The sequence below is a fragment of the Mandrillus leucophaeus genome, unplaced genomic scaffold, assembly GCF_000951045.1.
Source record: "Mandrillus leucophaeus isolate KB7577 unplaced genomic scaffold, Mleu.le_1.0 Scaffold174, whole genome shotgun sequence".
NCBI lineage: Eukaryota > Metazoa > Chordata > Mammalia > Primates > Cercopithecidae > Mandrillus > Mandrillus leucophaeus.
In genome coordinates this window covers 2295560-2321443 of record NW_012101743.1, presented here as the reverse complement: position 1 = coordinate 2321443, position 25884 = coordinate 2295560, and the positions used below count along the sequence as shown (strand labels likewise).

Sequence of the window (25884 nt, the reverse complement as noted above, 5' to 3'; positions counted from 1 at the left end):
ACATATGCCTTGAAAAATCTTCATACACCCTCAGGGGTACGTATACTTACTTATCTTTCACTACAGCTGCTTCAACCCAGGAGTTCTTGAATTTTAGTGCTCATCAGACTTGCTTGGTGTGTTTCTAAATATGCAAATTCCAGATCAGGCTCCCAGACATTCTGATTCCGGAGGTCTGGGGTGGGGCCCGAGACTTTTTTTTTTTTTTTTTGAGACATAGCCTTGCTCTGTCGCCCACGCTGGAGGGCCGTGGCGTGATCTTGGCTCACTGCAACCTCCGCCCCACAGATTCAAGTGATTCTCCTGCCTCAGTCTCCTGAGTAGCAGGGACTACAGGCACGTGCCACCACGTCCAGCTAATTTTTTGTATTTTTAGTAAAGACGGGATTTTTTTTTTTTTTGAGACGGAGTCTCGCTCTGTCACCCAGGCTGGAGTGCAGTGGCGCAATCTCGGTTCACTGCAACCTCCGCCTCCCGGGTTCACACCATTCTCCTGCCTCAGCCTCCCGAGTAGCTGGGACTACAGGTGCCCGCCACCACGCCTGGCTAATTTTTTGTATTTTTAGTAGAGACAGGGTTTCACCGTGTTACTCAGGATGGTCTCAATCTCCTGACCTCATGATCCGCCCACCTCAGCTTCTCAAAGTGCTGGGATTACAGGCGTGACTCTAGGGCAAGCCTCTGAATGAGGAGGCTAAGCTGCCTACTTGGTTCTGTGTGGCCACACAGGCCCCAGGGGAATGAACACAATAACAGCTCTTCCTGATTGTTGATTACTGGCCAAATCCATCCCTAAATAATGCCTCCCCTAACACTTCTCCTTCCTCACTTGATACATGGCAGGTTCTCTAAGCTTGCTCACGTGGGTGCTATGATGAGTCCACAGGCCAAAGGAGGGATGTGTGTCTTTTTCAAGAATGTTTTCAGGTAATGGTGAGAGGTGATCAATAAAATTTGCAAGCCATTTGTTAAACACATCCATAATTAAAATCAGTATTACAATGAAGTTATAATAAAGATACAGGTAAAAATTACTAAAAAGTCATCACTTCCTGATTATCATACTATGTTGTACTATCATTTATGATCTTGAGATTATTTATTGTTATCTTTATGGTGCAAATACTATGTAACAGTGCTACAGTGCACCATGTTAGGTGATGTCACATTGTTAGCTTAAAAATTGGCCACCGTGGGAGTATTTATACCATGGAAATTAGCAAATATTACAAATTTGTTTTTTTTGGAGGGTGGACTGTGAAACATTTACTAGTACACCACTGGCTGTAGGCCTTGGGCAATTCATGTCCCTATTGTCTGTTTCTTGGCCTTTACCTGAATGAGTTAGCTGCTTAAACTTCTATTCCTAGTTCAGGGATTCTTAGTTGTTGAAAACAGATTCCTGCATCCCTTCTCCAACAGACTGTGATTCAGTGCACGTTAAACTAATTCCCAGGTGCTTCTGAGGAAGGCATAACAGACCACAATTTTAGAAGTCCCCATGGGGTTGAAAGGAGATGACCTGGAAAGAGGAAAAACGAAATATCCTGCTCTTGACATTAGTGCACAAGAGTGAAAGCTTTCATAGAATTGCTTATAAGCTTAAAATAACTCCTTTCCCTAATGAAGACGCATGGAAGCTTGGCTGACTCAATGGTTTATCTAACGGTTTATTCCACTGATAAGTGAATGACTATGTTAAGGCAAAAACTGACCCAAGGAAGTCAGTTTCCAACATCTCTTCAATTACTCTTTTACATATTGTTGTATGCACTGCAGTAGACTCAATTCAGATCAAATATTTGTTGAACATTACTTACAAGGACCTGTCATTGACTTTCATACATATTCATGGGTGAAATCAACCATAATAATCAATAAAGTGGAATGATTCTCTTCTGTATCTGCTTCAACTTCGTCCCCTGTGAGTTTTGAGGCTTCCCACCACCTTCCACTCTCATTGCCACCTGTGTCTGTCCCAGCTGCTGCTGCCTCTCCAGTTGTCTGTACCTCTCGCCACCATACCACTTCACCATTCCTGCTCTTGCCACACACAGAGCTTTATTATGACCAAGTGTGCCTTTCTTTTTTGCCTCATGCAAAACTCACTCTAGAGAAGACTGTCCTAATTAAGGACTCTGACTTAACAAGGGTAGGTTCAATTTAAGTTCACTTTGGCCATACTTAAAATAGTTGAATTTTTTTTTCCCCCCCGAGACAGAGTCTCACTCTCGCCCAGGCTGGAGTGCAGTGGCACCATCTTGGCTCACTGCAACCTCCAGAGGCCTCCTGGGTTCAAGCAATTCTCCTGCCTCAGCCTCCTGAGAAGCTGGGATTGCAGGCGCATGCCACCATGCCCAGCTGATTTTTGTATTTTTAGTAGAGATGGGTTTCACCATGTTGGACCATGGCCAACAGCCAGACTGGTCTCAAACTCATGACTTCAGGTGATCCACCTGCCTCAGCCTCCCAAAGTGCTGGGATTACAGGTGTAAGCCACAGTGTCCAGCCAATAGTTGAGTTTTACTAATGTTCAACAGGCTTAGAAAACAGATTCAGTTCTAGTTTGCACTTTTTCACTTTGTTTTGTAAACAACTTAGGTTAGTTTAATGGTTCACTGGAAACTTAATATTTGAAATCTGCTCAGAGGTTCAATAGAATAGTATAATTCTTTGTTGCTTCTTGGTCCCTTTTCTGTTTGGTTCTGGTCCTAAGAGAAGCAAAGCACTGACATCTGTTGCAATGTTCTTCCCCCTCTCCAAGTAGGGATGGTGAAAATCTAAGGCATTTCTCCTAGCAATTTTAAATTATGCCTTTGGTCGTCTTATCCGAATAATACACACTGCAATATTTTAAATGTTGGGTACCATCTAGAGGAGACAGTGTATACTGATCCAGTTGATGAACATATTTTGAGAAAAAAAAAAATCAGGAAAAATGCTTCTCAATATACCGATCTTGTAATTAGATACTGTAGTAGAACTCAAGTCACTGATTGTGCCATTCTGATGCCACAGATCACAAGTTATAATGTCAGCAGGAATTTGAATAAATGAATGAGAAAGTGAGGAAATCCTCAGCTGCACTGTTTCTGAAGGACTGCCGGCAAGCACATAGACCATCAGAGTTAGAAATCTTAGTCCAAAGACTTCATTTTAATAGACTTGCAGAGAACTACTTATATTTCCTGAAGTCACAAGGCCACCACAACCAGGATTACAAATTGGGGTTCCCAATTTCTATGCAGGAACTTCTTGTAATTCATACATTGTTTATTCTTTCTTTCTTTTTTTTTTTTGACAGGGTCTCACTCTGTTGTTCAGGCTAGAGCACAGTGGCGTGAACATGGCTCACTGCAGCCTTGACCCCCTGGGCTCAAACCATTCTCCTGCTTCAGCCTCCCAATTCGCTGGGACCACAGGCATGTATCACCATGTCTGGTTATTTTTTTCTTCTTTTTTTGTAGAGACGGAGTCTCACCATGTTTCCCAGGCTGGTGCTTACTGTTAAGAGTTCATGCTTTGTACTTTCATTTTAAGGACCTACCACCTTCGATCAATAATTGGAAATTCTGACAAGATATATATTTCTCTATCTCCTATTGTTATTCACAGTAATAAATAACAGGTACAACCTGAATGTTTGATGGATTGCTTAAATTGTGCCCATATGATGGACACTACCTCAGCCAGGTGTAAGAACGTACCCTCGATGTGATGTAATGAAAAGAGCAATTCACTTGCTGAAAGTCCACAACTCCAGTTGAATCATAAGAAAAACATTAGACAAACCCAACGTGAGGTACATTCAACAAAATACTTGACCAGTACTCCTCAAAACTATCAGGGTCATCAAAAGCATGGAAAGTCTGAGAAGTTGTCATAGCTAAGAGGGGTCTGAGGACACATGATGACCAAATATGGGTAAAAACTAGTGAAATCTGATTCAAAGTGTGGAGTTAATAATAATATACCAATATTGGTTCTTTAATTGAAAAATATAGCATGGTATCATAAGAAAAATAAGGGAATATAACTACTTGTTTCAAAAGTTAAGTTTATTCACTTTAATAGACTATTGGTTGCTCTAAGATTATATGATAGTGCTTGGCCTATGTTTTTAGCATTAAAATGTCGTCTCTTTTATTGGGGATAGTAGATGATGTCTGTTAAAAATGTTAAAAAATGTCGGTGCCCTATGTCAATCCCTAAAATTCTGTGTGTCCATGAAATCCCTATGTCTAGAAAGTGTTTCTCGCCGGGTGCAGTGGCTAACGCCTGTAATCCCAGCACTTTGGGAGGCTGAGGCAGGTGGATCACCTGAGGTCGGGAGTTCCAGACTAGCCTGACCAACATGGAGAAACCCCACCTCTACTAAAAATACAAAATTAGCTGGGCGTAGTGGCGCATACCTGTAATCCCAGCTACTCGGGAGGCTGAGGCAGGAGAATCACTTGAATCCGGGAGGCAGAGGTTGTGGTGAGCCGAGATCACGCCATTATATCCTAGCCTGGGCAACAAGAGCGAAACTCCATCTCAAAAAGAAAATGTTTCCATATATCATATTATCTTTTTTTTTTGGTCTGGGAGAGTACTCAGGGATTTGTGACAGGCAGTAAGAAATGTACATCTGTTGAGTTTACCTACTGGTTAGGCACCAAGCTTTACACATACATGATTTCTTGGCAAATCTTTGCACTTTAAGTTAGGTATTCCCATATTACAGATAAGGAAGTAGTAGTAATGTAGGATAAATAACTTGCCCAAGGAATGTGCTAACGGGAAGGAAGCAAATCCAAGTTTACCTGACTCTAGAACCTGTGCTCCTTTTTTTTTTTTATAATACTATATCACTTATTATAGAGAATATCTAATGCTTAAAGAGAAATAGTGTTCAACTTTTTTGTATATATTTTGATGCTACCTTTTCAAATTCAGTGTATTCATATAGCAATAACAAGTGTCGGTATTATGCTTTTTTTTTTTTTGAGACAGAGTTTCGCTCTTGTTGCCCAGGCTGGAGTGCAATGGCGCGATCTTGATTCACCGCAACCTCCGCCTCCTGGGTCCAAGCGATTGTCCTGCCTCAGCCTCCCGAGTAGCTGGGATTACAGCTGCTCGCCACCACGCCCAGCTAATTTTTTGTATTCTTAGTAGAGACGGGGTTTCACCATGTTGGCCAGGCTGGTCTTGAACTCCCGACCTCAGGTGATCTACCTGCCTCGGCCTTCCAAAGTGCTGGGATTATAGGCATGAGCCACCATGTCCAGCCAGCATTATGCTTTTAAGCTTGCAACCCAACTCGTTTTATCTTTTTGGTCAAATAACCATATAAAACCTATCAGGAGATAGTCATATAATAATACCCTGATTATATGCAGTTAAAACAATCAACACCACAGCCGACTACAAGTTCTCAGGCAGAAGTTAGTGAAAGCCAAGCTACCTCAAATTGCTGAAGACATCAAGTTTAAAAAAGAAACACTGGATCAATCACAATGCCACCCAGACCTTGAGACTAAAGAAACTGTGCCTGGTTTTTAGAAAGCCAATAGCGTAACAATTCAGTAAGGGAGAGTACAAGAGAGTGAGAGGGCCAAAGTAACCAAAGAGAGATGAGGAGAGGGGAGGGGGAAAGGGAGAGGGAGAGAGCACAGTACTGGCAAGAAGAAAGCAACGAACAATATGTAATTTACTAGAAAGCCTAGAACACTCTAAGACCATGCTAATCAACAAGGATATGTCCGTGGCTCCCCAACTTCTCACTTACATGCTGAAAACAAATGCAGTAAAGAACACATAAGCATACAGATGAATTACTAGCAGTGTTCAATTTAAAGCTAGAATTAAAACAATTTTAAAGGCATGTAACTAATGCATTATAATTTAGGGATCTAAAATCTGGTCTTCTGTTGCTAAAATTTAAGTGATTAAAACAAGAGTTTATTTTTCTTGCATTCCTTGATTTACTGAAGTCAATTAAAAATAAAGCCATGTTTAAACAAGTGTTGGAGACCAACTTTTAATAATACATATTTAATTTCAGAAACATATGCTAACCATCAACAACATGATCAGGGTTTCATTGCCCCAGATGTTATTTCATTGGTACATTATATTGATATTTACAAAGGCTTTCAAATTCAACAACACAAAACAAAACAGCTTAATTTTTAAAAACTACAATGCTTTAAAAAAATGTAAACAGTTTCATTTTTACATTATTGTAAAAAAGAAGACTCACTCCTTAATGTGGCTTAATTTTTTTTTAAGTGAGCAAAGCCTGGTGCTCATGGATAAAGAATGAAAATAATTCTTTACATAGAAACATTGTGCTCCAGTGTGGCAAAGAAAAAAAAAATTATATGTACATATATAAAGAAAAGAATCTTAAGCCCACAATTTAGACCACAAAAAAATCTTGTCCCCAAATTGAGAAATTTATAAAAACCATTTACACATGGTTATTGACCTATTGGAAACCTATATAACATTTTCAAAACAATAACTCAGTCAAAAGATACTACTTTTCTTAAAAATGAAATCTTGTGCAAAAAAAAATTGTTTAAGCTAGAAACAAGACTATTCCCCCTAGTAAGAGGCCAAAAGAGCCACTGAAATAATTTAACTCTGTTAGATTTAATGCATGTAACCAAAAGGCACATACATGTGATTAATATATTAATATATTTTCATGCAGAAACTTGTGCATGTTCATAATTATACAACGAAAACACAAACATAACAAAACAATAAAGCCTAATGTTTGGCAATGTTATTCTAGCCATATTCCTTTCTACTCTATCGGCCTGGGGTTTCCTAGATCATTAACACTGCCTCTCAAAAAATATATTATATTTGAACAACTTTCAATAAAAATTTAAAAAGTATGTTAGCTTGGAACACTATATTTTTTCAGTTCTGATACATATAGAAACTTATTGATATGTTTATTTTAAATGCCATTTCAAATTAAGATACATTTTTTCTTTTATTAACAAACACTTTGATTGCTCCAGTGAAGTCAGCAGAGAGAAGAACTTCTGTGTTATCTGTCTTCATAATACCTTAAAAGCATAAAAAATAGTTTTAAGTTGATTTTTAAAGGAATATGAAGCCTGCTGCCACAATTATCACATGCCCATGACCCTCCACCTTCAGGGGAGAATATCATCTCCCGACCTTTTCAGTCTCCTTTTCTGGCTGGCTCCTGTAATTCTTTCATTCTGCTGAATCTCTCCTCTGCTCTGAGACTCACTTCCACTTACCTTGTCTTGGCTGGTCTTTCCCTGGCTTGAGGATATTACAGTCTCCTGGGGCCTGGATGCTTGGACTTATTCCTAGGCAGCCCAGGCATCTAAGTCATCTAATGCTTCATTGCATGGCAAGAAGCTAGTGTGTCATTCAGCCCCAGGACTGCAGTGCTGGCAGAATGGGATCAGCTGGGCAAGTCTGTTGCTAACAGGGGTGTCTAGCGAGGTTGCCAGTAAGGTTTATTGTATAGCAGACATACTGAAAGTGCCATGAAATGAAGTACACACGTTTGCTGTGTGAATGCTGACAGCACCTTTTGCCATATGGTCCTTACTGAAAAGCTATATAACTATGCTAAATGGCATAAATGCTTACCTCTTACATTTGCCAGTTGCATAAAAGCGTTTAATAAAAAAATTCAGTGTTAACTAACTCTATTATACATAGGTAAAAATTGAGATTTTGAGATTTAAAAAAGAAGAAAATAATCCAAACTTTAATTGGAAAGTTGTGGACCGGATGAGTCACACAAAATGGTTTCACTTAGATGTGCTAAAAACATATCCTAAGTCTTTGAACATTCCTTTACCACCCTTTTGGCACATCTCATACCAGTACTGTGCAGTGGTAGTAGCAGCAGCAGCAGCAAAGGACTTAGGAATATGAGAAAGGATAGAGAAGAATTCACCATACATACAAAATGCTTTGTAAGACACAATAATAATGAAAATAATAATAATGAAAATGATAACAATAATGCCTACTACATGCGAGGCATTTTGCTAAGCACTTTTACGCATACAAGTATATATATATATTTAGATAGAGCCTCACTCTGTTGTGCAGGCAGGAATGCAGTGGCACCATCGTAGCTCACTTGTAACCTCACACTCCTGGGCTCAAAGGATCCTTCCACCTCAGCCTCCCTACAGGCATGTGCCACTGTGCTCGGCTAATTATTTAATTTTTTTGTGGAAACAGGGTCTTGCTATGTTGTCCAGGCTGGTTTCAAACTCTTGGCCTCAAGTGATCCTCCCGCCCTGGCCTCCCAAAATGTTGGGGTTACAGTCATGAGCCACCATGCCCAGCCTATACATGTCATATCTAATTCTTATTGAAACCCTATAAACTAGGTTATCATGATTATTTTACGCATAAGGAAAATTGAGGCTCAAACTGCCAAACACGTCAGGAACAAAGAGAGAGGGCAATTGGATATATTTTGTGATCCTCCATTTCGGGTTTAAGAGAGTTTATTCTTAGACTACACCTACATGGGTACAAAATGACAAACACAAATCTGAGTACAACCCACTAAAATTTGTGCCTCTTAAAAAAGGACCCAGTTAGTTAAGCGAACCTTGTTAATGTGGTATATTTCTGAGAAGTTAAAAAAAAAACCTGTACCTTTTGCTTTTCCTCAAATTGTTTTAAAAGCTAGAATTTCCTGTGGAATATGCAGGGGAAGGATATAGAATGTAAAAAGGTAGTACTGGGGAAAAAAGAAAAGAAAAAAAAAAAAAAAAGCCAGGTGTGATGTCTCATGCCTGTAATCCCAGCACTTGGGCCAAAGTAGAAGGACTAACCTTTTTGAGGCTAGAAGTTTGAGACCAGCCTGCGAAACATAAGAACTCATTTCTATCAAAAAGAAAAAAAAAAAAAAAAAAAAACTTAGCCAGGCATGGTAGTACATGCAGTACTAGCTACTTGGGATGCTGAGGCAAGAAGATTGCTTGAGCACAGAGTTCAAGGTTGCAGTGAGCTATGACTGTACCACCGCACTCCAGCCAGGGAAACAGAGTGACACCATGTCATTCATTCATTCATTCATTCATAAGTAAAAAAAAAAAAAAAAGAAAAAATGTAAATGACTTAAGTTAGAAGAGAGAAGCTGGATTTGATTCTGAGAAGGAAAGAAAAAGAAAACAGAAAACAGTTAAACACGCACTTAGTAAAGGTTTAATCATTCTAACTTGGTTTATTTTTGTATCTTGTACTGAAAGAAATGCTAGACTCAAGTTCATCTTTGTTATCAAAATTTTTCTTCACAGACAGAAGGAATAGTGTGTAGTGAGTGGAGTAGATAGTGCAAATAATAGTACAAAAAATTACTTGAGATTAAACTATTGATAACTTTTTAGCATTCAAATACGTTAGAAGCACTCTTTGTACATTGTATCTATTGCTGTGGCTTTATGACCTGTTTGTAATCTGTAGCATGAGACAATACAGTCAATAAACTATTATGCAATCAATTTAAAAATTTAAAAAAAATATATATATATATATATTTTTTGGGTTGGGTGTCCTTCTATGTTGTCTGGGCTGGTCTCGAGCTCCTGAGTTCAAACAATCCTCCTGCCTCAGCCTCCCTAGTACCCGGGATTACAGGTACACACCACAACGCCTGGCACAATTATTTTTTTTTTAGACAGAGTCTTACTGTGTCACCCGGACTAGAGTGCAGTGGCGCGATCTCCACCCACTGAAACCTCCACCTTCCCAAGTTCAAGCACTTCTCCTGCCTCAGCCTCCCAGGATTACAGGCATGCACCACCATACCTGGCTACGTTTTGTATTTTTAGTAGAGACAGGGTTTCAACATGTTGGCCAGGCTGGTCTTGAACTCCTGACCTCAAGCAATCTGCTCACCTTGGTCTTCCAAAGTGCTAGGATTATAGGTGTGAGCCACCACACTCAGCCACAACTGGTTTTAATAATACAAACTTGTTTTCACTAATAATTGATCCAAATCTGCATGGTCTTACCATACTCTTAAGGACGAGCAGGACTAGTTACAGATTTTTTTTTTTTTTTTTTTGAGATGGAATCTCACTCTGTTGCTAGGCAGGAGTGCAGTGGCGCGATCTCAGCTCACTGCAACCTCCGCCTCCCTGGTTCAAGCGATTCTCCTGCCTCAGCCTCCTGAGTAGCTGGGACTACAGATGCGCACCACCATGCCCAGCTAATTTTTGCAGTTTAGTAGAGATGGGGTTTCACTACGTTGGCTAGGATGATCTCGAACTCTTGACCTCATGATCCGCCCGCCTTGGTCTCCCAAAGTGCTGGGATTTCAGGCGTGAGCCACCACAGCTGGCCCAGATTTTTATATAGCTGATTGGCACTCGATATTACTTGTTGACAGTTTGTTCTCCCTTCCTAATATGAGCACTTTATATAACTGGAATTAATACTCATTCTCAAAGCATATATGCTACAAATGGCAAGAAATTACAAACTTGTAAATAGCCATCTATCTCAAGAAGCTGTTAACTTGTGGCAACTAGAAAAATTAGCTCTGCTTCATTTGGGTTTAATTCATTCAGTCGGCAAATGTTCATTAAGTGCCTACTATATGAAGGTAAGCACTGTGTGAGACACTGGCAATACAGCAATAAATAAGACATGAAAAGTCTCTGTCTTCTAGAGATTACAGACGAGTAGGAGAGAGATAATAAAGAAGTTTTATATTTGTATATATTGTTTGCACTTCTCTAAAGAGAATGGTTACCTATAGTTATGAACATCTAAATTTCTCTTTTTTTTTTTTTTGAGATGGAGTCTCGCTCTGTCACCCAGGCTGGAGTGCAGTGGCGCGATCTCGGCTCACTGCAACCTCCGCCTCCCGGGTTCATGCCATTCTCCTGTCTCAGCCTCCCGAGTAGCTGGGATTACAGGCGACTGCCACCACATCCGGCTAATTTTTGTATTTTTAGTAGAGATGGGGTTTCACCGTGTTAGCCAGGATGGTCTCGATCTCCTGACCTCGTGATCTGCCCGCCTTGGCCTTCCAAAGTGCTGGGATTACAGGCGTGAGCCACCGCGCCTGGCCCAAATTTCTCATTTTTAATTCTCAGGTGAATTTAAAACAGGTAAAACTTTGAGGAAATATATTACTGAAAAGTTCAGAAATGGGTATCTGACAACCATTAAGTTGCAAACAAGAAATATTCTTTGGTGGCTCACGCCTGTAATCCCAGTGCTTTGGGAGGCTGAGGTGGGTGGATTGCTTGAGCCTAGAAGTTTGAGACCAGCCTGGGCAACATGGTGAAATTCCATCTCTATAAAAGTTCAAAAAATTAGCCTGGCGTGGTGGCAGGTGCCTGTAGTCCCAGCTACTCAGGAGGCTGAGGCAGGAGAATGGCGTGAACCCAGGAGGCGGAGCTTGTAGTGAGACAAGATCGCACTACTGCACTCCAGCCTGGGAGACAGAGCGAGACTCCGTCTCAAAAAAAAAAATAAAAAAAATAAAAAAATTAGTTGGGCATGGTGGTGTAGGCCTGTAGTCCCAGCTACTCAGGAGGCTGAGGTGGAAGGATCACCTGAGTCCAGGGTGGTTGAGGCTGCAGTGAGCTGTGACTGCATCATTGCATTCCAGCCTGGGTGACAGAGCAAGACTCTGTCTTAAGAAAAAATAAATATTCTTTATACTAGTGAAAACCTCATTATACTCATATGAGACAAATGAGGTTACTAAATGCTGACTAGAAAAAAATATAGGACAAATAAAGATTTACCAGAATGTGTGAGATCCAAAAAGTCAGCATCTTCACTTTTCTCGTTCCCTTCTGAGTTTTCAGATTGCACATCCAAAGATAACATCAAACTTGGGTTTGGTGCAAAGATGGCTGATGTAACAACTGCATTGTGGGCTGCAGAAAAAATTTACTTCAGGATAACTGACAAATTGGATACCAAGACAAACACGATAGTGTATGTTATATGCCAAATATCCTTAAAAACTAACACAGAAGTAACTAAGAGTGATTTAAAACCCAAAAATTTTTCTAAGAAAAATTACATATAAGTTCTGAAATTCCCTGACTTCTCAAATTTTAGACCAAAGTTCTTCCTTAGTATAGATAAAACAAGTAAAGCCAAATGCAAAAGCAGTTTATCAGTGTCAAACTGCCTCTCTTAAAATAATGCCTACATGAATTTACTACTTCTTTTTTTTTAGATGGAGTCTCACTCTACCACCCAGGCTGGAGTGCAGTGGCGTGATCTCGGATCACTGCAACCTTCACCTCCTGGGTTCCAGCGATTCTACTGCCTCAGCCTCCCGAGTAGCTGGGACTACAGGTGCGTGCCACCATGTCCAGTTACTTTCTTTTTGTATTTTTAGTAGAGACAGGGTTTCACCGTGTTAGCCAGGATGGTCTCGATCTCCTGACCTCGTGATACGCCAGTCTCGGCCTCCCAAAGTGCCGGGATTACAGGCGTGAGTCACTGTGCCCGGCCATGAATTTACTTCTAGCACATATCCACTTTAACTTGATTCTCTTATAAGACACACAAAAGCAAGTATTTACTTACCTTTAATACCTTCCCAGAAGTCATTACGATCTCTCCTGACTGAAGTAAACTTGCTTAGGTCATGGTAAGTACTCCAGATATAAACATACTTATCTTCTGAACCACTAACGAGGTAAGTAAAATCATGGCTGAATTTGGGGAAGAAAGGAAAAGCAAATAAAATGTGTGTGTATATGTTTAACGGTTTCCTTTATCAGTGCTTCCTACTTTGTGATACCTAAAATAACACCTGAAGGAGCTTGTTGAATATGTAGACTCACAGTCTCACTCTAGATGTTCTAAATGTGTAGGTGTGATGCAGTGGCCTGGCACTTGTATTTGCATCAAAGCTCTAAGTAACTGTGACATTAGTTAATCCACGTTGGGAGGAATGATGATTTAAGGTGTGAAAGACAGGAGCAGAATACTTTACCAATTGAGTTAATTACTGTATAATTCAAGAAAAAAGAACTGGTAAGAAAAGGACTGAAAGAAGAGGGCTAGAAGGAAGAAAAGGTAGCTAACCTTCAGGAGAGTGTCCGGAACCCAAATTAGAAATTTAAATAATAATGATATGTAAAGTTTTGAATACAAGACACTGTGCTGTGGGGTGTTAAAATGCTTTCTTAAGAGTCCTAAAAGGTTCCTTCTTTTCCTAAAAGGTTCAAGGCAATGGGACGGGGATGGGGGTGGTGGGATGAGCCATAAGCCCCTTCTTAAAAGCGTAAACAAAGGTACAAAAGCAAAAACTCTAGAGATGAGAGTCTTCTAATCCCAGCTCTACAACTATGACTTCAGGCCAATCACTTAACTTTCTGAGTCTTGGTTTCTTCATCTGCAGAATAGGGGCAATTCGAATTCTATATACTAGATAGGTGGACAAGATAAGTATCACATGATAAAATACTAGTTGCAAAAGTGAAAAGAACCCCATTAAACATAAGGCATAGACCAATGGAAAAATGGAAGTAGGGGAGAAATGTTCTGATCTCTTCTGGGAATATCTCATCGCCAATTTACCTGAAACTTGCTTTGATTTGGCTGCTGCTATTGACGTAACCCTTATACTTCATGGACAGTGACAAATCTCTCAAATCATATAGTCTGATTCTGGAGTCATTTGAGGTTACCAATATCTAAAAGCAGATCAAATGAAAAGTTAAAAATATCATGTTTTAGTACAAGCTAAGTTACAACCCAAAAAGGGTGCTACACACATACAAACAAATATACCTCAAAACCAGAAGAAAAGTGGTATTCCACAAGAAGGAGAATACATTTTTTTTTGCCAAGATATTAAGAACTTCCAAGAATCTACATATAGTATGGAGAGAGATGGTTTTGAATACTGTAGTACCTTATTTTCTCCAGGTAAAGGCTCAATGCCAGTAATTTTTCTTCCAACCTTGTTACGCCCTCTAGTAGATCGTACGTGTATTTGTGTATGGTATTTCAAATGCTAAAAATAAATCATACATTTAACATATTAGAATTAGGAGCATGTGTGGTGGCTTGTATCTGTAATTCTAGCTACTCTGGCGGCTGAGGCAGGAGGATTGCTTGAGCCCAAGAGTTCGAGGCTGTAGTGAGCAATAATAATTGTACCACTATGCTCTAACTTGGGTGACAGAGTGAGACTTTGTCTCTATAAAAAAATTCTTTTTGCTTGGGCATGGTGGCTCATGCCTGTAATCCCAGCACGTTGGGAGGCTGAGGCAGGTGAATCACTTGAAGTCAGGAGTTAGAGACCAGCCTGGCCAACATGGTAAAATCCCATCTCTACCAAAAAATACAAAAATTAGCCGAGTGTGGTGGCACGTGCCTGTAGTCCCAGCTACTCAGGAGGCTGAGGCACAAGAATCACTTGAATCCAGGAGGCGGAGGTTGTAGTGAGCCGAGATCACTCCACTGCACTCCATCCTGGGCAACAGAGTGAGACTCCATCTCAAAAAAATTTTTTTAAAAATTAGAATGAGAAGACATCTTAAAAGTCATCTGCAACTGTTCCAACTCTTAGGACAGACATGGTATTATTTGTCCCTATTTAGAGAAAATGCAGTTAAAGCCCAGAGGGGATAAACAACTTGTCCAAAACCATGAAAGTGTTTACTAAGTATATAATTATATAATTTACAAAAAACAATCATTTACCTCTGTATCATAGAAAATACATCTGCCATCATATGTCCCAATCACTGCATATTTGCCATTCTGACAGAAGTTTGCAGCTGTGATCAATTTCGTCTGACCATCTACTTCATTCCACAAAGCCACTTTTTTGTCAGGTATGTTCCAAAGGCGGAGCTTTCCATCCAAAGACCCACTTAGAAAATACCTGTCATCCTAAAAAGGTGGCAAAAGAGAAAGCTTTCATTTTACCACATCAAGAAAAAACTCATTAGCAAATCAAATCAGTAAGTCTATTAGAATAGTTTAAAAATGTAGATTTCAGGGCTGGGCGCAGTGGCTCACACCTGTAGTCCTAGCACTTTGGGAGGCCAAGGCAGTGGATCACAAGGTCAAGAGATTGACACTATCCTGGCCAACATGGTGAAACCCTGTCTCTAGTAAAAATATAAAAATTAGCTGGGCATGGTGGTGTGCGGCTGTAGTGCCAGCTACTCGGAAGGCTGAAGCAGGAGAATCGCTTGAACCTGGTAGGCGGAGGTTGCAGTGAGCCAAGATCGCACCACTGTACTCCAACCTGGCGACAGAGTGAGACTCCGTCTCAAAAAAAAAAAAAAGATTTCATTTAAAAATTTTTATTCTTTAAGCAAGCATTATTTTATGCACTGAAAGCAGTAACAACAATTAGAAACCTCACTATTCACTTTGAGAAATAAAATTCTAATTATTATATCCTTAAACTGCCCTTTTGCAAGATAGGGATGTTAATAGATAACGTGTTTGAGTGTGTATTGAATGGAAGAAGGTTCTGTGGTCAAGTAAGTTTGAGAAATTCTGGGTTACAGAAAGTTAAACTCGATTCTCAGTTAAGCTGCATTTTGAATCTCCAAAGAGAGGATAAAACAGGTAGCATTTTTCAACATATTTAACCACAGACTTTTTTTGGGGGGGCGTGTTTAGGGGAGATGCTAGACCTTTCAGGAACATGCTATGAGAAACACTATCCTATATCATACCTTCCTCTGGGACACATGTAACACTTGGATAAAGAGTAACATCAGTTAGTGGCCCCCCAAACCAGTCATTTTTGGAACCCTAGCACCATGTCAACAGAGAATTACTTCATTATTCAAATTCTGCTCTCAGATCAGGGATTCTCAACCTGCAGCAATTTGACCCCAAAGGGGACATCTAGCATTATCTGGAGATATTTTGGTTGTCAAAACTGGTGGGAGGATCAGGATGCTACCAGTATCTAGTGGGGAGAGGCCAGGGATGCTGCTAAATATCCTATAATGCACAGCCTTCTCTCCCCCGTGTAACAAAGAATATCAACAGTACTAGGCTTGAGAAACCTGCCTTAAACTAAATCAGTTCTACCACTAAGCTGGTTTTGTTTTTGGCAACATAAGAATTTTTCTTTCTTTATTTTTATTTTTTGGTGATGGGGTCTCAGTTTGTTGCCCAGGCCGGAGTACAGACGTTCGATCACAGCTTACTGCAGCCTCGATCTCCTGGGCTCAAGTGATCCTCTCACCTCAGACTCCCAAGTAGTTGGGATCACAGAAGCACACCACCATACCTGGCTAACTTTAAAATTTTTTATAGGCCGGGCGCGGTGGCTCAAGCCTGTAATCCCAGCACTTTGGGAGGCCGAGACGGGCGGATCACGACGTCAGGAGATCGAGACCATCCTAGCTAACCCAGTGAAACCCCGTCTCTACTAAAAATACAAAAAATTAGCTGGGCGTGGTGGCAGGCGCCTGTAGTCCCAGCTACTCGGGAGGCTGAGGCAGGAGAATGGCGGGAACCTGGGAGGCGGAGCTTGCAGTGAGCCGAGATCGCGCCACTGCACTCCAGCCTGGGCGACAAAGCGAGACTCCGTCTCAAAAAAAAAAAAAAATTTTTTTAATAAAAATGGGGTCTCCCTATGTTGCCCAGGCTGGTCTCGAACTCCTGGCCTCAAGTGATCCTCCTGCCTCAAACTCCCAAAGTGCTGGGATTATAGGAGGGAGCCACCATACCCAGCCAAGATGATGATGATTCTTTTTTTTTTTCTTCCCCACCCCCCCGCCCCCGCCCTAAGGGTTTCTGTTCCTTGCCAAAAATCATTATTCTTACCCATCTCTGAAACCTGTCAAAGACAATCTACAAATGATGGACATCTTCATGGCTATGGTATAGTAGGCTCACTCAATGTGTACCAGTAGAAGAGGTGAACAAGTAAAAACTTAGTAATTGTCACATACGTACATCTATGTGTGTGTATCTCCATTTTGTTATTCTTTTTTTTTTTTCAGCTTCCTGAGTAGCTGGGATTATAGGCATGCACCACGACGGCCGGCTAATTTTTGCATTTTTATTAGAGATTTTTATTAGAGATGGGTTTTCACCATGTTGGCCAGGCTGGTCTTGAACTCCTGCCCTCAGGTGATCCACCCACCTTGGCCTCCCAAAGTGCTGGGATTACAGACATGAGCCACCAAGCCCGGCCCATTTTACTATTTCTTTTCTAACTAACTCTGCTACCTTTCTTCCTTTAACATTATAATAAAAGTCATATTTCCTAAAAAAAAAGAAACCAAAAAAACCCAAGTCATCACTACCCCCTTAAAAACACTCCAGGTCAGTATGATTTTTAGAAATAGGGCTTTATAGTTTCCAAAATAAAACCAAATAAAAGCACTATAAAAAAATCATTGGCTGGGCCAGGCGCAGTAGCTCACGTCTGTAATTCCAGCACTTTGTGAGGCCAAGGCAGGTGGATCACTTGAGGTCAGGAGTTAAGAGACCAGCCTGGCCAACATGGTGAAACTCCATCTCTATTAAAAATACGAAAATTAGCTGGATGTGGTGGTACATGTCTGTAATCCCAGCTACTTGGGAGGCTGAGGCAGAATTGCTTGAACCTGGGAGGTGGAGGTTGCAGTGAGCTGAGATTGTGCCACTGCACTCCAGCCTGGAGACTGTCTTAAAAAAAAAAAAAGAGAAAGAAAAAAAATTCATGGCTGAACAGAAAGTTTAATAAATAATAAAATACCACGTGGAAAACAATCGGATGGGTGCAGTGGCTCATGCTTTTAATCCCAGCACTTTGGGAGGCCGAGGTGGGCAGATCACTTTGAGCCCAGGAGTTTGAGACCAGCCTGGGCAACATGGCAATACCCTGTCTCTACTAAAAATACAAAAATTAGCCAGGAATAGTGCAGGCACAGTGGTGCATGCCTGTAGTCCCAGCTACCTGGGGAGCTGAGGCAGGAGAATCACCTGAGCCAGGGAAGTTGAGGCTGCAGTAAGCCGAGACTGCACTACTGCACTACAGCCTGGGTGACAAAGTGAGATCCTGTCTCAAAAACAAAAAACAAAAAACAAAAAACAAAGAAAGAAAAGAAAAGAAAAAGAATGAGAAAGAAAACAATCACAACTAAGTATCTCTTTCCAACCTGATACTTTATAGCTAAAATAGAGTTATGGAAAGATTCATGCATGGAAAGATTTTGCTCACAGTTGCTGATGGGGTAAATCCATCCTTTTGTTGTGTGTATAGGGGACAGGGGTGGGGGTGTTATTTCAGAAAGAAGACTCTAATGACTTGATCATCAAAACTGGTAAGAATTAACATAGTTTTTCCATTTGTGATAGAGGTGGAGTCTCACTGTGCTGCCCAGGCTGGTCTTGAACTCCTAGCCTCAAGCCATCCTCCCACTTAGCCTCCCAAAGTGCTGGGATTATAGGCGTGAGCCACCAAAATTCTTAACCAGGTCTTTTTTTTTTTTTTTTTTTTTGAGACAGTCTCGCTCTATTGCCCAGGCTGGTGCAATCTTGGCTCACTGCAGCCTCTGCCTCCTGGGTTCCAAGTGATTCTCCTGCCTCAGCCTCCCGAGTAGCTGGGACTACAGGCACCTGCCACCGCACCTGTCTAATGTTTGTATTTTTAGTAGTTTCACCATGTTGGCCAGGTGGGTCTCGATCTGTTGACCTCATGATCTGCCTGCCCTGGCATCCCAAAGTGCTGGGATTATAGGCATGAGCCACCGCGCCTGGCCCTAACCAAGTCTTCAACGGTTTGGAATTATCACTGCTTATGTTATAAGCCTGCTCAGGAAAGGAAAGTATATTGAAAACAAGTCAGTCTTCTCCTTAATTTGGGGGAGATGAAGAAATGTGAATATGATTAAAATGTTACATTAAAAAGATAATGGGTGTTAAACATATAAAGATGAGGACACCACTGGAAATGTAATTATAACACCAACATAGGTAAGGGAAACTTGTTGCTAGGGTCAGCTCAAGTCCTCTGCTTAACTGAGCTAGTGCAGTCAGCACCGACATGTGATTCCCTTTTGCTTACAGTTGTAAAAATCTGTAACTAATTTAGCCTTAAGCATTTGGTGGCCCTATCCTCTAGGGGCATACAATAGGTCTGCAATTCTATGATAGTAGATTTTTCTCATTTGGCTGAAATCATATGAAATACTTTCTTTCTGGGGGAAAGATATGAAAGGATTTTCTATACTGAAAAGGAATAAAGAAGGGATATCAAGACTAACAATACAAATTCAGTATATCTTGTAATGAATTTTCATCTTTGCCTCTTTCAGTCTTTTTCTCTGTCTCTTCCCTCCCCAATCTCACTATTTCTGCCTAGGGACTTCCCTTTCTCATTTATCCATCTGCTTCCTCTTCTTCCTCCATCTCCAATATCTGTCATCTTTAATAGGATAGTTTATTTCATTTATTTATGTCTTAATAAAGATTTGAGATATAACATCCCCAGTTTTTCTAATGCAGATCAGCAGAATATTTCCTTTCTCATTTCTAAAGCAAAATGAAACACAAAATTAAATTGCTCATAACTATGTAGCTGTTAATAACTTTTTTCCTGTAGTCCAATTGCCCTCCAGAGAAACCAGGTTCTCTCACCTTCCTTAGAGGTTAACAAAAACATGTATAAATAGTTACTTACTCTTGGATGAAAAGCTATGGCAGTGACAAAATCTATATGTTGAAAACAGCAAAGGCATTCTCTTCGAGAAATGTGCCATAATCTGACTGTTTTATCCATTGAAGAAGAAAGAAGAAAGTAGTTCTACGGAGAAAATGACATTGACTATGTTATCACTATAAGAAAAAGAACCCTATTTATACAATAAAAGTGAACTTTTGGTTTTTGTATTCCAACAGTTTTGTTATTGTTAAATGCAGCACTGGAAAGAACAAAAGATTATCAAATTCACTTGGAAGATCCTATTTTCCCCTAAACAGTTAAATACCGTATTTCATTGATTCTAAAACTTTTTGACATTACCTGTTCTGAAATTCGGATGAATCTTATCAATGTCTAAAGAAATCTGCCAGGCACCAGCAGAGAACTAACGTGTGCCTTGGTTGTTATCACCTGCATATGGGAACTTAGCTATCAGTATAAGGTATTTATTCATTTTATTGTCACTTCAGTTATTTTCACACTGATAACACTGGTGAATTTTAACTCACATAGATCTCTAATTGTCATTTAAAATGTCTTCAAAAAGATTACCCTATAATGCAGCATGGAAATGAAAAGTTATTGTGCACCTGTCATACTCTAGGCAAGAAAATTAGAGAACAAAAATTGTCAAATCTTTCAGAATAGACCACAGAATGTTCAAGGCTAGAACATGGTAGTGTAACTGACTTAGGCACTGTGATGGCCCCATCGCCCAGGAACCAAACATTTCTGTCAAAAGCTTTCAGCTGGCAGAAGCTCATTAATTCCTAAACATAATCTATTTAAGGAGGAGAACTATGAGTTATACTGAATGAGAAAACTCAAATGACACCTCTGTATTCTTTGGTGTGCCTAAAGGTGCTAAACAAATCAAGGCAATGATGACATTTATCGCATACTTCTATGTGTTAAGCATTGTTCTTTGCATAATATAGCAACACTATGAGGTAGGTACATTGTGGTATACCTGTTTTCAAATAGATGGTATACTTTATGATTAAAAGTAAAGAATTAAAAAACAGAATTTGGAAGATTTACAATAATCTTTGAAATATCTAACAACAATCATTTTTATTTTCAAGATCCACTCAGTTCCAGAAAAGTTTTGAAGAGTACATGCAGTTTGCATTATAATTTCCTGTTGATTAATAACAACTGTATAAAAACTTAACCTATGGCACACCATGAACCTATGTTCATTAAAACTGACTTTATTTGGCTGGGCACAGTGGCCCATGTCTGTAATCCCAGCACTTTGGGAGGCTGAGGCAGGTGGATCATTTGAGGTCAGGAGTTCGAGATCAGCCTGGCCACCATGGTGAAATCCCGTCTCTACTAAAAATACAAAAAAATTAGCTGGGCGTGGTGGCCCATGCCTGTAATCCCAGCTACTCGGGGAGGCTGAGGCCAGAGAATCGCTTGAACCTGGGAGATGGATGTTGCAGTGAGCTGAGATCATGCCACTGCACTCCAGCCTTGGGACAGAGCAATACTCCGCCTCAAAAAATCACAAAGCAAAACAAAACAAAAAAAACACAAAAACCAGAAACTGACTGTATTCAATTTCTGCAACAGTTCTTTGCTTTGAGCATATGAAAGAGGTATGAAGACATCCCTAAAATATTAAGTGAAGGTGCTGAAGACATGTCAAGATTTCTTCCAAATAAGTATTCTTTAAGAAAGGCTTGTTCTTTTATAAGTATTTAGTAAGTACTTCTTATTAAATAAATGAAATTAAATAACTTTCTTAAACTAAGCACTGATCTTGGAAGTCAGATAAATTAGATTAAAATCTAAGTTCTACCCATAACTAATTTTGTGATTTTTAGATAGGTCACAGGGGCTCAATCTCTTCATCGAGACAAAATCAGATTGTCTACCTCACGGGGTTGTTATTGTAAGAATTAACAGGGTAATTCTTGTTACTGGCACAAAATACATCTTCAACAAATAGAAAACTCACTATACGCACTGTGATAGACATTAAAGAGAAACAATATCTGGTTTGAGTTGGTGTTAATAATATCTGGTTCCTACCCTGGAGAGGCTTAGAATCTTGTTGCAGAAATTTTGTTGCTTTCCTCTGGATGGAGGTGGGGTGGAGGGATTGGGGTATGAGGATAGATCTTTAGGAACCATTCATGTATGGGGCAGCACCTCACTGAAATAACTCATCTAGACTAGTGCTTCTCAGACTATTTCTGGTGAAGGACTGTTTTTGTTTTTTAAATTTCCAGTGAGTTGTGGACTGAAACTATTTTAAAACGCAGAAAACATTTACTAGAAAAATGAAATAAAAATAAAAGGCACATAAAATATAAGCTCCATTTTGTATTATTATACAAAATAGAAGCCCAGGTTTTAAAAGACTAAACAGGTACAAACTTAATGTGAAAACTGCCATAAACACTTCTAAATAGTTTACTCTAGGTTTCTGCACTTATCTCTTCACAGACTGATATTCTATATTCATATTGTCAGGGACCAGGAAGACCAGGTGGTTTATAGGCTAGCACTAGTCCTTAAAAATGCACATTACTCACTTGAGACAATTCGGTAGCTGGATAGATACTAAATCATATTACTGCTGCCTCCTCAGAGATAGAATGGAAATAAAGTATAAAATGGAAAGAAAGTATAAAAAATTTATGATTTCTTAAATCTTTCAATGTGTCCAACATGTTATTTTTGTCATCCTGTTTCCTTGTAGTGATTAGCTATTGTGACACTAGAATGGGCTAGAGAGTAATGCTCCAAAGTCATGGGGTTTGAACCTAAACTCCTGTAACTCCCTAGCTATACGCCTTTAGGCATGTTCTTTAACACGTATGACCCTTGTTTTTTAAAATCCTTGATAAGGAAATGTCAACAATCTCATAAGGTTGTTTTGAGGGTATGAACAGAACACATGTAAAGTACTTAACTTTTGTCTGTGTCCCCAGTGGCTAAAATGCTACTTGGCAGATAGTGATGATGATAATGATGATGACTGCTAATATTAATTGGGCATTATTATGTTCTAGGCAAGCGTTTTATATTTACTAACTCAGTTAATCATTGTCATCACTGCTAATATTAATTAAGCATTTATTATGTTCTAGGCAAGTGTTTTATATTTACTAGCTCAGTTAATCCTTCCCTATTATAACCCTATGAGGGTTTTTCAAAAATATATTTTATATTTTTTTATATTATATATTTTTATATTTTTATTATGTCTATTTTGCAGATGAGGCATGGTGAGGTTAAATAACTTGCCCAAGGTCACACAACATAAGGGGTAGACTACGAAGAATATATACCTTGGGAGTCTGACTCCAGAGGTCATTTCTTAACCAGGTGGTAAAATGATCAACGGATATGTTTTGAGTGAATGAAAAGTACTTGGTACATAGCAGGTATAGTTGCACAGGTTCTCAATTTTTTTTGAACTATTAAATATTTCCTCCATGAAACAAACAAGGGAATAGTCAGTGAGATAGGAAGTGAATCTAGAACATACAGTGCTCCAAAATCAAGTAGTTCAAGAAAGATCAATAGCATCAAATCATCAAATGCCAGAGAAAGGTTAAGGAGAATGAGTTCAAAGAAAAGGTATTAATTCTGGTAAGAAGGTGGTTATAACAGTTAATTTTATGTATCAACTTAGCTAGTACTAAATTATTTAATTATTAAGCTAGTACTCAATTATTTAATCAAACACCAATCTAGTTGTTGCTGTGAAGGTATTCTGTACATGTAATTAATCCATACTCAGTTGATTTTAAGTAAAGGAGATCACTCTTGACTATGTGGGTGGGCCTCATCCAATCAGTTGAGGTTTCCCAGAGAAGAAATTCTGCTTTAAGACTATAGTATCAGCTCCTTACGCACAGAATTAATATATGATTCAAATAAGAATTTCTTACTTTAGACCATGAAAGATCAAGGAGATCAGCAGTATGCCCTTTATATTTGCAAAATGGCCGTTGCCGAAAGGGTGCGTTTTTATCATCAGGGTCTTCATCAGTTCCACTGCATACCTATTTGGATATAAAGATAAACTCTGAAACCGCAATGTAAAATTAGTTTCACATTCTTCCCACCCCATCTGTTCTCTCACCATTTTGTATGATGCCTGCTTGAAATCTTGAGTCACCAAAAGCAAGCTCCCCTTTATGCTGATTTATGACTTAGTACCTCTTCATCTTCTTGCCCTAACAAACCAGGGTCATCCCTGAAGACATCGTGCTATCACAATCTTTTCCCTCCTTAACAGAGCCCCCACTTTGTCCTTTTTCTAAGCAACTGTTCCTTCAGGAGAGGTGAGGGCCAGTACCGGGGTGAATCGTGATTGGTCTAAGCTAATGAAGATTAGCTGATTTCCCTTCCCAGTGATGACTTGTTAGGCCTGTGGTACAATTTCCATTAATTAGACATTGGGCAAAGTTTATGGGGCGGGGATGAGGGGAGGCTTCTAGGGATATTTTCTCACCCTTAAAAAGGGGCATACTAATAGAACTCCTCCTTTCCTGCATCTGAACATTGCTGTCTTCATGTGACAACTAAGACTGTAGCAGCCATCTTAAGACCATGAGCGTAAAAAGCCGAATGGAACAAAACAAAGAGTACAAAGCAAGGAAATAGTAGGATGATGCTACTGAGCTGCTGAATTAATCAACCCTGGAACCGCCTTACCTCCAGAGTTGCTTCCTCATTGTTTAAGCCATTTTCAGTTGGATTTCTGTTATTTGAAGTCAAAAGCATACTGACAGAGGTAGGTGGAAAATAATGCTATACATGTGTACTGTGCATCTAGTTACAACATGCTTTCATATTCATTATCTGAATAAATTCTAATAACTCTGTGAGGTAGGTGTTAACATTATAAAGATAAAGAAATTAGTAAAAACGAACAAACAAAACACACAAAAAAACCCTGAGGATCAAAGAGGTTAAAATAATATTTTAAAGGCCACACAGCCACCTGTGAACAGCAGAACCAAAGCAGTAATATAAGTCATCTAACTGTACATCCAAAGTTTGTCCTTCAAATGTTTTACATGACGTAGCATGAGCAAGAACACAGGGTTAGCTAAGCCTTGCATATTTAGGGAAAGGTAGTTAGGATGACGAGGACAGAGAAAAGAGTATATGGAGATGTAGTTGGAAATTAGGGTAGAAAGGTACTTTGAGATCACGTTTAAAAAGGCCTTGGCCAGGCACGGTGGCTCAGGCCTGTAATCCCAGCATTTTGGGAGGCCGAGGCAGGCAGATCACCTGAGGTTGGTAGCTTGAGACCAGCCTGACCAACATGGAGAAACCCCGTCTGAAAACACAATACTAGCCGGGTATGGTGGCACATGCCTGTAATCCCAGCCACTTGGGAGGCTAAAGCACGAGAATCGATCGCTTGAACCTGGGAGGCGGAGGTTGCGGTGAGCTGAGATTACGCCATTGCACTCCAGCATGGGCAACAAGAACGAAACTCTGTCCCCAAAAATAAATAAATAGATAAATAAATAAAATAATAAAAAGGCCTCAAATTTGTGGCTTAAAAGTTCAGACATGGAGAGCCAACACAGGTTTCTGAAAGGAAAAAACACCACCATCTTACCAGTGCTTCAGAAAAAGAACTCTGGGCAGTAATGTAAAAGATGGTTTGGAGAGAGCATGGAGGCAGGAAAAGTAGTGAATAAGTTTAAGTAAGAATAATGAGGGCCTGAATTAGGACAGTGGCATGGGGATAGATTAAAAACTACCACTATTATTCATGTAGAACTTTATAGTTTATAAAAATCTTCACATCAACCATGGAGGTAGACCACCAACACAGACTCCTATAACCTTTGCCAAGCACTTCTAATGCTAGATGACTACCATCCCCGCCCCCCTCAATTTTGCTACCAGACTAGTGAGCACTGCGGGAGACATACAGCTAAACAGGCTTCCCTCATTACATACAAATCAGATTTGGAGTTTCATTCTTGTTGCCCAGGCTGGCGAGCAATGGCATGATCTTGGCTCAATGCAACCTCTGCCTCCCAGGTTCAAGCCATTCTACTGCCTCAGCTTCCCAAGTAGCTGAGGTAACAGGCACATGCCACCACGTCTGGCTAATTTTTTATATTTTTGGTAGACACAGGGTTTCACCATGTTGGCCAGGCTGGTCTTGAACTCCTGACCTCAGGTGATCCACCCGCCTCGGCCTCCCAAAGTGCTGGGATTACAGGTGTGAG

General features: G+C 39.9%; 1 protein-coding gene across 3 annotated transcripts in view; it reads right to left on the bottom strand.

The window, feature by feature from the left end:
• Nucleotides 1-5996: 5996 nt before the first annotated feature.
• WDR44 (WD repeat domain 44) overlaps nucleotides 5997-25884 on the bottom strand; it is a 103057-nt gene continuing 83169 nt past the window's right edge. Inside the window, exons 13-20 of one of the 3 annotated variants that reach the window (XM_011977132.1) lie at nucleotides 23575-23688; nucleotides 19643-19765; nucleotides 14701-14892; nucleotides 13907-14008; nucleotides 13570-13685; nucleotides 12571-12698; nucleotides 11772-11906; nucleotides 5997-7067 (exon numbers count right to left, since the gene is read on the bottom strand). In XM_011977132.1, the coding sequence (XP_011832522.1) occupies nucleotides 6973-7067; nucleotides 11772-11906; nucleotides 12571-12698; nucleotides 13570-13685; nucleotides 13907-14008; nucleotides 14701-14892; nucleotides 19643-19765; nucleotides 23575-23688 (1005 nt within the window). In that variant the 3' untranslated portion in view covers nucleotides 5997-6972. The remainder of the gene's footprint in view (nucleotides 7068-11771; nucleotides 11907-12570; nucleotides 12699-13569; nucleotides 13686-13906; nucleotides 14009-14700; nucleotides 14893-19642; nucleotides 19766-23574; nucleotides 23689-25884) is intronic. The other 2 variants (XM_011977133.1, XM_011977135.1) reach the window with 2 other exon arrangements.